Below are 12539 nucleotides of genomic sequence, written 5' to 3' on the forward strand. Positions count from 1 at the left end.
TACTATAGTCTAATAGAATCACATTTTATTTTTGTTATTGGATATAAATATACATGGGAGAATAAACACCAGTGATCGAGGATGCCAGAAGACGATGAAAAAAGGGTCAAGTTTGAAAACAGCGCCTCCTGGTGGTGGCAGAAAATAAACAAAAAAAAAGGTTTCTTTACCATTTTGGGAATAACTTTTACATAAATTATCGTATCCAACTCAAAGCTGGTGGGTTAGGGTTAGGGTAGATGATGCGTGCTGAATATGATGACACATCGTGTAACGGCGTTGCCATGGCAACTATGCAAAGTCCGATTTTTGCGACAAAAAAACAAACTGTTACAACTTTGCGAATCCCGGTCCGATCTGAACCAAACTTGCTAGCATTGATGATAGTCCTGCCCAGAAGACATCTATGTGAAAACAGCGCCCCCTGGTGATGGCACACAATATGACATTTGGTATTTGAACAAACTTGTCTGAAAGCTTTTGTGCGATCACCTTCAAAACTTGGTGGACCACTGTGGAAGAGTTGAGGGTCTAAAGTTGCTGAAAGTTTTTTAAAATGGTGTACGAGCTGGGGGCCGCAAATTCTCATTCTTCGCAACAGACAGCAAAACTTTCTTTGGTGATCTGAGAGAGAACTTTCCTGGATATCCTCCACGCTCCTGACTCTCAATCGGAGACGAGCTACTGTTGCTGCAACGATCACGATCATTTTAATAATCAATTTAACTTTCTCGATGAATTGAGTCATCGTTTGGTCCGTAATGATTTCTTTGTTCATGTGGGAAAGAAAGCAGAAAATATTCACTTTTAACCCTTTTGTTAGCAGTGCTGTTGTCACTGACAGGATCTGTCACGCACACTTCTCATGACCGTAACCCAGAGACCGTTTGTGATAGCTAGACAATTCATAAAACTCTGGACTGGCGATCTGATCAGGGTGTGACCCCGCCTTTTCACAGCACCCCGCGAAATAGAGCTTTGGGCCCATAACCTCAGGACTTTTGTGGAACAACTGTCCAAACAACGTCAGCTTCACCAGCGCACACACGACTGTGACGTCAGCTTCTCTGTACCGTATTCCTAAACGGAAAAACGGGGCAGAAGATCTCAATCATACGGACCTTGGTGTGACACCAGCTTTGGGTGGTGCCACCACTTCCGGTGTCAGTGGCTCATCGTCCAGCGTCTGAGACGTACACAGCATGTCATTGGCACTGCTGGGTCCCGCAGACTCTTCCAGGACTGCGGCAGCCTCGCTGCCCTCAGTGGGGTCAGTATCTGGGTCTGTGGGTGTCTTAGCGGGGACGTCGCCAGGCTGGGACAGAGCAGAGCTGCAGAGAAGAGCATGTGGAGAATAAAGGAACAGCCACAACACGAGCTGCCATGTTGGAGTCACTCACCTCATTTTTGTCATATTTCACCTCTTAAATCACAGAGTAGAAAACATTTGGCAGAAACTTAAGATATAATAATTATCCTCAATTGTGTGGAGTGTACAATCACTTGATTGTATGAATTGCAGTTTTTCTTTACTGCATGTTTTTAAAATAGTCTGGATAGGTTCTTAGTGATATGCAGCTTAGTTTACACGCTGGACCTTTCAACAACATTTCACCTGCACACAGATAAGATCACATCCATCCTACCTCATGTGGTCATTGGGTCCTAGTCCTGATCCACCAGTTTGTGACCTGGTCATCTGGGTTTCTAGTTTTTCGGTCGGGGTAATCTGCCGATGTTTGGTTTTTATCGACACAGAACTTATGTTTGTTGTGAAAATGGGTCCCAGACCGAGAAAAGCTCAGAACGACACCTTTGTCTTTTTGTGTAGACGACCAAGATGTTGCTTTGGGAAAATGATGATGTCATCATCATCCCACCTCTCATGCACTTTGAGACTGTTTGCTATATGATAACTTTTATTTTCTTTCCTTAGTTGCCCTGTACGGTGGTGGACAGGGGCAAACACACTGCAACGACCCAAAACACAAGCAGGAGGAGAAACGAGCTGCATGTGTTTTGGGTCGTTGCAGTGTGTTTGCCCCTGTCGACCACCGTAGTCCTGGCTTTATTCATTCTGCCTCTGTTTCTGTGACTGTATACATTATGATGTGTTCGAATGAAACTTTATTTAAAAAAACAAAGTTTGTACACGTTTGTACACGTGCAACACCTCTGGTTTCTGTGTATTTGCAGCACTTTTAAACATGATTGGATCTTGCTGCACTGTGTGATATCAGATTTTGTTTTAGTAAAGTGAAAAACAAGATAACATTTACTGTGAAATGACTATAATTGTCCAGATTTCTACTGGCTGGTCTTTCCAGCCCAATGCTCCCTTCTGGAAAGGGTAACCAGAACAAGTACGGCGGGCACAACTCGACTGTCTTTCTGAAGGTTTATTCCACATACACAGTTAAGCAACAGTTAAGTTGAAGTTAGTTTGAAGTCAGTTAGACGGTCAGTTAGACAGTCAGTTAGACAGTCAGTTAGACAGTCAGTTAGTAAAACCGACAAGTCGTACAAGTTCTAATGATAGATAGATTTACAAAGGCGCATACGAAGGCAATATATAACAAAACATGGCTTTGACGATGCACCTTAAAGGCACTTTAAAGGCAACGGTGCTTTGATACCAGTTACAACAATGAACAGATTAATAGAATGAAAGACAAATAGCTTTGCCTGCTAGAAAGTTCTACACCTCCCACTTGGCCTACTGATTCCTAAATCCAAGTAGGCCACAAAACACAGATTTTGCCTTTTGAAATGGCTACATCGCTGGGTACGAACTTATTACACACAATTTTACCTTCCAAATGGGTACATAAAGCTACATCGCTGGGTTCGAACGTGTTACACACGACTTTACCTTTCAAATGGGTACATGAAGCTACATCGCTGGGTATGAACGTATTACACACAATATGAATAACAGATACAAATGACAAATAAAGGTTTCACATTGTCCTTGGTGACGCAGTGACGCCCTTTACCGAAACACACCACCACCTCTCGTGGAGGATGGTGGAGGGGGGGTCTTGATCCTTTTTCTTTCCGAAACACACCACCACCTCTCGTGGAGGATGGTGGAGGGGGGTGCTTGATCCTTTTTCTTACCGAAACACACCATCATGTGGTGGGGAATCTATTTCTGTTCCTCCACTGTTAACAGAACCACCAGCCTTCTGACATCTCTGTGAAGGATGGTGGAGGGACGGTTCTCCTTCTCTTTGCCTTTCCCACCTTGTCCACTGGAAACCGGACAACTTTGGCACGTCCTCACCTTCACATCTCGTACTATGCCTTTTGCATCAGGATGGGCCTCCACAACTCGACCGAGCCTAAACTGGCCTCTCAGTGCATTCTGGTCAGCCAACCACACTAAGTCTCCCACCGTGACGTTCCTTGCGGGCGTGTGCCACTTCTGTCGAACAAAGAGGCCCGGGCCCGCCAGCTGGCTCCACCGCTTCCAGAACTTGTCGACCTCGATCTGGACCGCTCTCAGGCGCGCAACGGGGTAAGTCCGGTATTCAAACCCTCGAGAGTCCCCGCTAGGCCCAGCACGGCCGAGCAGAAGTGAGTTTGGAGTAATGACTCCTACAGTCTCGTCTTGTACCTGGACTCTTGCGCCGATTGGTCTTTCGTTTGACAAATTAGCTGCCAGGTAGAGGAGAGTCTGGAACTCCAGTGCTGTCAGGTGACTTTCCACCCCGATGTTGCTCAACGCTCTCTTGAGTGTACGGACTGCTGCTTCAGCTGCTCCGTTTCGATGGGGAGAGTCTGCTGGGTGAAACACCCACGACCAGTCGGTCCCAGCGGCGGTTGCTTTCTTCTGGACTTGATCCTTGTCGATGTTGTTCAGGAATTCGTAGAGCTCCTTTAAAGCTGGCTTGGCGCCCACGAAGTTGGTCCCTTGATCCGACCAAAGTTTTCTTGGGTGGCCCCTGAGAGCTGTGAAGCGCTGGTACGCCTTTAGGAAGCCATCGGTTGACAGGTCTTCCACAATGTCAGCATGCAGTGCCCTGGAAGCCATACAACTGAATACTACTCCCCAGACTTTCATCTTTGTTCTTCGCTTTACAGTGTCTCTGACAACGTAGGGGCCAAAGAGATCCAGTGCTGTTAGCTCAAACGGTGCGGCTGGTTCAGATCGTTCACTAGGAAGCTCACTCATCTGTTGCCTGCATGACTTTGCCTTGGTCTTTCGACAAAGCACGCAGGAGTCAATGATGCTTCTTGCGATTCTTGGCCCCTGTACTACCCATGCTTTGGACCTCACTCTGAGGAGTGTGCCAGCGATGCCTTCATGGTTGGCTCCGTGGGCTTCCCGTGTGAGGAGGGTGCTGATCCAGGCATTATATGGGACCAGGGGTACTCCGGGGTTTCCCCAGGTGATGGCTTGGACTCTGCCGTAGCACCGCAGGAGCCCCGAAGCTTCGTCCTTGTTGACGACAAGTCTGTTCTTTATTACCCGCCTCACAGTGTCTCTGATGACGTAGCGGGATGACGTAAGGGGATCTTGGAATGCAGTTTCAAGTTCGGTCACTGTCAGTACTACCTCCCACTTTGCTGGAATAGGGGCTCTCCCTATACGAGCAACCCACTTCTTTACAGCCTTTCGGGCATGACTGACCCCTCCACAGAGCTTAACTAGAGGGTTGTACCTTTTCAGACCCACTCGGACTATGAGTGCGGCTCCCCACAGTGTCTCATCTTTCTTGGTCTCAACAGGGATCGATTTTGTCTCATATCCAGCCGACTGGAGCCCTGCTAGAGACCTGCTATCTCCATCTGTGAAATTCCGGCCTTCACTACCAGAATTAAAAAACTTCTGCGCTTGGGTTCTGGTGAGAGCTGCTGTAAAGTCCTTCTTCTGGAGTTTACTCACTGTCTCTGTAGCATCAGCCGCCACTTTTGCTGCAGATTCCATAGGCCAATCTTTCACTGGACTAGACAGGAACTTGGGACCCTTCTGCCACGCGGAGTTTTCGTCTAGTCGCTTGGGTGAACACCCTCTCGTGACGAGATCAGCGACGTTGACTTCACCTGGGATCCACCACCAATCAGTTACGGGCCCAGCCTTCTGGATCTCTCCGACTCTATCTGCAAAGAATGTTTGAAGTCTGTAACTGTCTCGCTGGATGGCTCCCAGCACAGTCTGACTGTCTATGAAGTGGTACCACTTTTCTACAGTCAATCTTCCATGCTTCAGCATGTATTCCTTCAGGCGTGTGGCGAAGAAAGCCCCACAGATTTTGGCTTTGACTGCGTCGCCTTTCTGGTTTAAGGGGGTTAACTTGGCTTTCGAGTCCACCAACCCGGTAACTACACCATCTGACGTTTCCCATCGCAGGTACAGTACGGCGCGGTAAGATTCACAGCTTCCGTCAGAGAATGTGATTCCCCAGGGCTCGCCCCTCCAGCCGGAGGGTGTGAGGCTTCTGTGGAACTTGATGCTCCCCAAGCGAGTGTACTCCTTGAACAGCTCGATTGCTTTCCCTCGGAGTTCGTCAGAGAGGGACTCCTCCCAAGTGTCCTTAGTGAACTTGCCAGCCTCCTGGGAGGCCTTCCTCACAGGAATCACACCTTTTTGCTTCACAGGTGTCGTTAGATCGATCGGGTCATACAATCCAGTGATCTGGCTCAGTAGGACGCGACAAGTTAATGGGTTTGGTGCTTTTACATCCACCTCTCCTTCAGTAAGGAGAGTCATTTGGTCAGGCTTTGCCTCGTCCTTCCTCCCACTTTGACCAGACCCGACCCAGGGCTTGAGGTAGAAGCCCCTTGCTTTCAGGATCTTCTCCACTCCCTCTAGGATCCTCCTCCAGTCGACCGGCTTCTCAGGGTAGCCGGGTCTCTCAGAAGTGTAAATGGGGATTGGCTTGCTGAACTTCAAAAGCTCTACTCCTGTGAGTAATGACCTTTGGCCTTTCAGGAAAGGCGCCAGGAACAATAAGAGCTTCTCAAAATGGTTACCCGGGAAGGCATAGTTTTTGGGGCTGCTCACATGTGCAAGCCACTGGGTTAGCATTTTCTCAGAAAGTCTGCTCTCTAAAGACAGTATCACCAGGTGCTTCAGGTGCTTCAACTGCTCTTGTTTAGTGAGCTGTGACTCCAATGAGCTGTGGCTTCTCTTCAGTTCCTTTGTCTGAGCCTCCAAACCTGTCTGGGTTTGAGTTAGCAGTGGTGTGGTTAGCAGGAGTTGGCTGGTGTTGGTAGCCAAGTCCTCCTGTGCTAAGCTCAGTCTTTCTTCTGGTGCCTTGAGGTCTTGATGCAGAGTAGACTCTTCTTCTTCTGACTCTTTCTGGTAGAATTCAGACTGAAGCTCAATGAGATTCTCCTGACTTTGCGCCAAGGTCTCCTGCAGCTCTGCAGTTTGGGTCTCTTCTGGTGCTTTGAGGTCTTGATGCAGAGTAGACTCTTCTTCTTCTGACTCTTTCTGGTAGAAGTCAGACTGAGGCTTAGTGAGCTTCTCCTGACTTTGCACCAAGGTCTCCTGCAGCTCTGCAGTTTGGGTCTTTTCAGAGCTCAGCTCCCTGCTGAGCTCAGACATCTTGGCCCTCAGTTTACTCTCCTCCTCTACCTTCTTGACATTGACTTTCGTTACTTTCTGTAACTCTGTCACTTGACTCTTCAGTTTCTTCTGCTCTTCTTTAAAGGACTCTGTGGGACCCGCTTGCACCTGGATACTCTCCCAATCAGCCTTCCTGCTCCCGGAAAACTTAGGGAAGCTTATCGGTGTGATCTTTGCTATGGGTTGGGCCCACTGAGAGCTGTCTTCTCCCCCTGTGACTGTACCAAAGTTGCTGGTGGGCACAGTTCCCCTTTGTCCCATGCTGGTGTTGGTGGGAGCAGTGTGAAACCTTGGTGGCCATGGTATACTGGTGAGGGTTGGAGGCTGAGTAAAACTGACAGTGGGTCCATAATTAGGTTGTTGAAGCTGTTGAGGAGGTTGATGAGGGGGACTGGTGCCAGCTATGGTGCCCTGCCTGATAGCTGAGTGGGTGTGAACAAGTGGGGTGGTACTAGCACAAGTTACTGGTCGGGTAAGCCCACCTCCCCGCTTGTTATCCCGGCGGCGTGCCCACTCCTCCATCAGTACCTTCTTTTTAATTTCCAATGTTAAAAGGAGTCTCCACTTTTCTTCACCGTATGGCCGATAGTCTTTCCAAACATACACAGCGTCTCTGAGTTCGTGGAGTTCTTGATCCAGTCCCTGCCTTCTGGCCTCTTGCTGACACCACTGTAGTGCACTTTTCCTGCCGAGTTCCTCGGCCTGGTCGAAAGCTGAATTGAACCGTGCCACGAGGGTGCTTATTACTGGCTCAGCATCTTTAAACCACAACATTTCCATTGTCTCATGGTACCTTTGCCCAATGGCGTCCCTCTTTGTCAGAGTGTCTCTTAAATCACAGTTGTCGTCCGTTGAGTCTATCTGTTCCAGGTCTTCGATATATTCACAGCAGGCGTCGACGAAGATATCATAGTCGTTTTCCAACCCTGCCAACTCTTGCGACAATTTTCCTGTGCCTAGACGACCAGCTTTGAAATTAAGGCGGTTTATACGCGTCGTTAGGCTCCGCTGTGCATTTGATCGCCTCTGCTGTAGGCTTTCCAGATCTGGCTTGTCATCTGCCATTTTTCTTCTTTGAACTCCTGACTCACTCCGGAATTGGAATTGATTGGAGTCGACTCTCTGGTTCGTTGCCAATGACTCGTTCAAAGGATTCAGTTCTTTGCAAACGACACGTCCACTAATGGCACACGAATGTCCACGCCCCAAGCTGTCGACGTTACAATGTCACAGTCTGTGAGGCTCTCTGCCCAGAAGAGCTTTGCATTTGTATTCCTTGTGCAATCTTCACAGCCTTTCCCTCGGCTGCGGCACTTCCTTTAATCCTTCAACGGCCCCGATAGCTCTTTGCTCCGGCTTTTCCGTTGAGTGATTCACGACTGATCCACGTCACCAGCGTCCTGGTGCCTCACGATCGTCGTCCTCCGCTCGGCAGTCCGTACCTCCACTGATACGGCGCCGACAACGGTTTTACAACTGTCCAGATTTCTACTGGCTGGTCTTTCCAGCCCAATGCTCCCTTCTGGAAAGGGTAACCAGAACAAGTACGGCGGGCACAACTCGACTGTCTTTCTGAAGGTTTATTCCACATACACAGTTAAGCAACAGTTAAGTTGAAGTTAGTTTGAAGTCAGTTAGACGGTCAGTTAGACAGTCAGTTAGACAGTCAGTTAGACAGTCAGTTAGTAAAACCGACAAGTCGTACAAGTTCTAATGATAGATAGATTTACAAAGGCGCATACGAAGGCAATATATAACAAAACATGGCTTTGACGATGCACCTTAAAGGCACTTTAAAGGCAACGGTGCTTTGATACCAGTTACAACAATGAACAGATTAATAGAATGAAAGACAAATAGCTTTGCCTGCTAGAAAGTTCTACAATAATATATGATGATAGTCCTTTAACAACTAAGGTACCCAGCTGCTCTCAGGGGTCCACTCACACTTTGAGGCAGCAGGCTCAGGTTAAACACACCTGTACATGGACTCTCCCAGCGGTCGACTGGTATCAAAGCAGTCAGGAAGGATGATGATGTAATCCTCTGAAGAGGTGGAGGAGGAGCGGCTTCTTGTCCCTTCTCTCTTCTCCTCTCGCTCCTTCTCCTTCTCCTCATCTGGCTCCCCCACTCCCTCCTTCACCCTGGGCGCCACACTGATGTTCTCCACGTGGGATTCTTCAACCTCATCTGTAACGGGATCCAGAAAATGGAGACGTTTGCTGAGAATATGACGGATATGATCATTCCTATAAAAAACACCTTTGTAAGGTTTTAAATCAGAGATTTTTTATACCTGACGCATCCAGGCTTGGGACCGGCACTAGGGGTAACTGGATGTGGGGTAAGTTTGGGGAAAGTCCAGTTATGGCACTTTTCCACTACATGTTACCGACACGGCTCAACTCTACGCGGTTTGGTTGGTTTTCCATGACAATATATAATATGTAATGTAATAATACCTCATCACAACAAGGAATAAAAATAGCCAAACATATACCTTATTTTTCACTTGAATTTGACATTATAATCCAATCCAGACAGTAGGCAGTCGACTCTGTCCCACTTGTTGTAAAGTTGGGACAGAGTCGACTGGCTGGTTGGACATTCAAGAGACGTTAAAAAACATTAAATCCAACGCCAACAGACAAGAACATGAGGCTTTTGTTTCGTCAACAATTACACAGTGATTGACATGATGTTGTTGAAATGATGCTAATAGTAAAAGTTTCTGGACGCAGGGGCGTAGGTTTATGGATGATGGGGACATCCACCCCCGCTCATATTTGGAGAAAGCTAAATTGTCCCTGCGTCTCTTAGAGACAGGACAGAGACAGATGTGCGTGTGCACGAACGATTTTACGAGCGTCAGTGAACGCATCACAGTCGAGCAGATGTGCTGCTGTGACACAGAACAGACACAGTGCTGATTTTGTGTCCTCACCAGTCTTCTAACCAAACCTCCGTCCCCGCCCTCACGACAACAGCGCACAGCTGCATGAAGCTGCCATGACACGACTCACACAAACAGCTGTTTTCTGTAAGTGTTGTGATGTTAAATGTTGAGATCTGAGACATTTCCTTACTAAATGTTGGACATGAATGCATGTTTTTTTGACTGATCTTCAGTGGGGTTTGATTCTTGTGTCACACCACGTAGAGTCGAGCCGTGGCGAGCTGGAACTGTGTCGTGGAAAAGCGTCATAAGATGTACTGATTTACTGATTTACTGAGCTTTTTCAGTTCCAGTCAGAATCACTGATCATTTTACAGGACAAAGTGACTTTAGTCTATTTCCATACACTAATAAATCACAGCTGGTGTCATTTCTGAAAATGATTCAAGCACAAACACTATCAATGCAGCAAAGTCTCAAGAAAATGTCATTCAGGACTGTGAATAAATATGATTCAGTCATTACCAACATGTCCTCAAGGACCTGCTGTATGTTTGATGTGATCTCTAATGAATTCTGATCTGTGTGTGCACTGCGATCACCTGTGGCTGCGGCCGCTGCGGAGGCCCCGGAGGCCCTGGAGGCCCCGGCTGACGTGTGGAGCAGGGTCGGTGCTGAGTTGGGGCCCGGCCCCGCAGCTGCAGTCACAGACACTGGAGCCGGCAGGGAGGCTTTCAACGGGGAAGGGAGCGATGACTTCAGAGTCGCTGGTGGTTTGATGGTGTTTGAAGTGGCTGAGTTAGAGTCTGGGGTCTTCTCTGTTTTCAGGGTTTTACTCTTCACACAGGAAGAGGAAGAGGAGGAAGAAGAGGAGGAAGAAGAGCTCCCCTGAGCAGCTGGACAAGCCACTGTGAGTAAACGGGATAATGATTGTTAGACACAGTGAAACTTTTATCTTTTAATCAACAAGTTAGATCCAGGTCATACTTAATAAAGGTCTTATATAGTCTAACATTACAGTAGCAGGGATTTCTCCTCCTCTCATTTGTAAGTAGACCTGTGACCCTGTGACCCCTATGACCCTGTGACCCCTATGACTCTGCGACCCCTGTGACTCTGTGACCCCTATGACTCTTTGACCCCGTGACCCCTATGACTCTGCGACCCCTGTGACTCTGTGACCCCTATGACTCTGTGACCCCTGTGACTCTGTGACCCCTATGACTCTTTGACCCTGTGACCCCTATGACCCTGTGACCCCTATGACTCTGTGACCCCTGTGACCCCTGTGACCCTGTGTTATGACCCTAGCAGATCACTGTGTACAAGCACCTACAGAAAGTGTGACCCACGTCTTATGATGTCGACAGAGACTTGAAGCGTTGTATTTAGAAGCATCTTTAAAAACGGTAACACGTTAGATTAGGGAACACATATTCACCAGTAACTAGTTGCTTAGTTACTAGCATGTTAGTAACATATTGGCTCTTAATGAGTCAGTATTAATGCAATATTGTCCGACTTGTTGCCTTACTATAGATCTGTTTTAACATTCTATTGCTGTCTTTATACTTTTATACTAGTCAAATGTTTAGTCTAAGTTTATATTTAAACAAAGGTTTACATTTTCAGTCTGTACATTTAGCTTAAATTTGATTCTAGTTTTTTTTTATTATATTTTTCTGATACTGTGTTTACTTAAATGGTTTTTTGTAGTGATTATGGGGAACGTGCAAATCAAGGATTTCATTGTGCAGTCTGTGTGACAGTCTGTTTTAACTGAACATATGACAATAAAATATCTTGAATCTTGAATTAAGGACTTATTAATGCCTTATTCTGCATGGCCTTATTATACAAGCAGTAAGTTGTTCCCTCAATAACCTCAGAATTATTGCTTAGTAAGGACGTTGTTGTATATGAATTATGAATTATGAATAGTTAGTCTCCTTAATAACTGTTCTTATGTAACAAAACACAACTACAAGTGTTAACAGTGTCCAAATAACTGTAAATGAAGTCTTTGTTACTTGAATATGTTCCTCACACTAACGTGACATGTTGATCACTACTAACTCACCAGTAGTTGAACACTGATTAACCAGCACATGTTCCCTAATCTAAAGTGTGTTCCTGTGATGGTCCTGGGTTCTCAACTAACGAGCATTGACAATGATACGTTCTGTAATTAAACATGAAACATGAAATCATTGAAGAGTAACAGGTGGAGAGATGTTGACTGACTGTTCATGAGCTCACTCATCCCTCCTGAGCTAAACACTCATGTTCATGGTCATGGTGAAGGTGAAGAGCACAACAACAGCAGTGCATGATGGAAACGTGGCTACGGTCTCTATGGTACCAGAACATAGGAACAATAGGAACATCCATTACCCATAATGCTGTTGATGGCTTCTGTCTCCTCCTGGATTAGACCTAATGAGGGACTGCTATTGTCCTGCAGGTGGCCATCTTGAGGCAGAGGTGACATGCAGGGAGTGATGTCTGAGAAAATATAAGGATGTGACGTTAGAAGCGGAAGCAGTTCAAAACAATTCTGCCATGACCTTCAAAATAAGAGTTCCTCTGAACATCATTTGCAACCATAGACTGTGCTCACTAGACACTGTTACAGCTTTATTAACTTGGACTCCACTGTTTTATTCATGGCAGAATGTGTCTCCACGGCTTGTTCAGCTTGTGCAGCACAAAGAAACACAATTAGAAGAAAGATCTGGGACCAAGTTCTCATCAACATTTCTAGACGGTCATTTAAATAATAAAAAAAGAGCCATTGTTGTTGTGGAACATCATGAAAGGAAGCAGACTTTTTGGCTCAACAAGTCCTTGTTGAGGCGGAGCAGTGATCTTTAAGAAATTCTGCTTCATAGAGAGAAGCTTGTGGGAAGAAGCAGGTATTTGACCTCTGAGGCTGACACTGGTCACTTTCACCTCAGACGAGGTGTGAAGGCGGTGACCTGAGAGGCACACTCCACTATTGTTGTTATAATGTGTGCTGAACTGTGTTAAACGTTGGATGCTGTTCTTTCAGAGTATGATCAAACA

General features: G+C 46.6%; 2 protein-coding genes across 3 annotated transcripts in view; both read right to left on the reverse strand.

Moving 5' to 3' along the window:
* Positions 1-12539, reverse strand: part of nbr1b (NBR1 autophagy cargo receptor b) — a 39139-nt gene that overhangs the window by 14851 nt on the left and 11749 nt on the right. For both annotated transcript variants that reach the window (XM_058653104.1, XM_058653103.1), the window contains exons 15-18: positions 11868-11978; positions 10076-10381; positions 8557-8767; positions 1122-1331 (exon numbers count right to left, since the gene is read on the reverse strand). In XM_058653104.1, the coding sequence (XP_058509087.1) occupies positions 1122-1331; positions 8557-8767; positions 10076-10381; positions 11868-11978 (838 nt within the window). The remainder of the gene's footprint in view (positions 1-1121; positions 1332-8556; positions 8768-10075; positions 10382-11867; positions 11979-12539) is intronic.
* On the reverse strand, positions 2493-8202 carry LOC131475182 (uncharacterized). Its single transcript, XM_058653102.1, has 2 exons — positions 3134-8202; positions 2493-3009 (listed from the first exon to the last, which is right to left on the reverse strand). Exon 1 carries the CDS (start codon positions 7640-7642, stop codon positions 3149-3151), a length of 4494 nt encoding a protein of 1497 aa, XP_058509085.1. The 5' UTR covers positions 7643-8202; the 3' UTR covers positions 2493-3009; positions 3134-3148.

This window comes from Solea solea, chromosome 16 (genome assembly GCF_958295425.1).
Source record: "Solea solea chromosome 16, fSolSol10.1, whole genome shotgun sequence".
Classification (NCBI taxonomy): Eukaryota; Metazoa; Chordata; class Actinopteri; order Pleuronectiformes; family Soleidae; genus Solea; species Solea solea.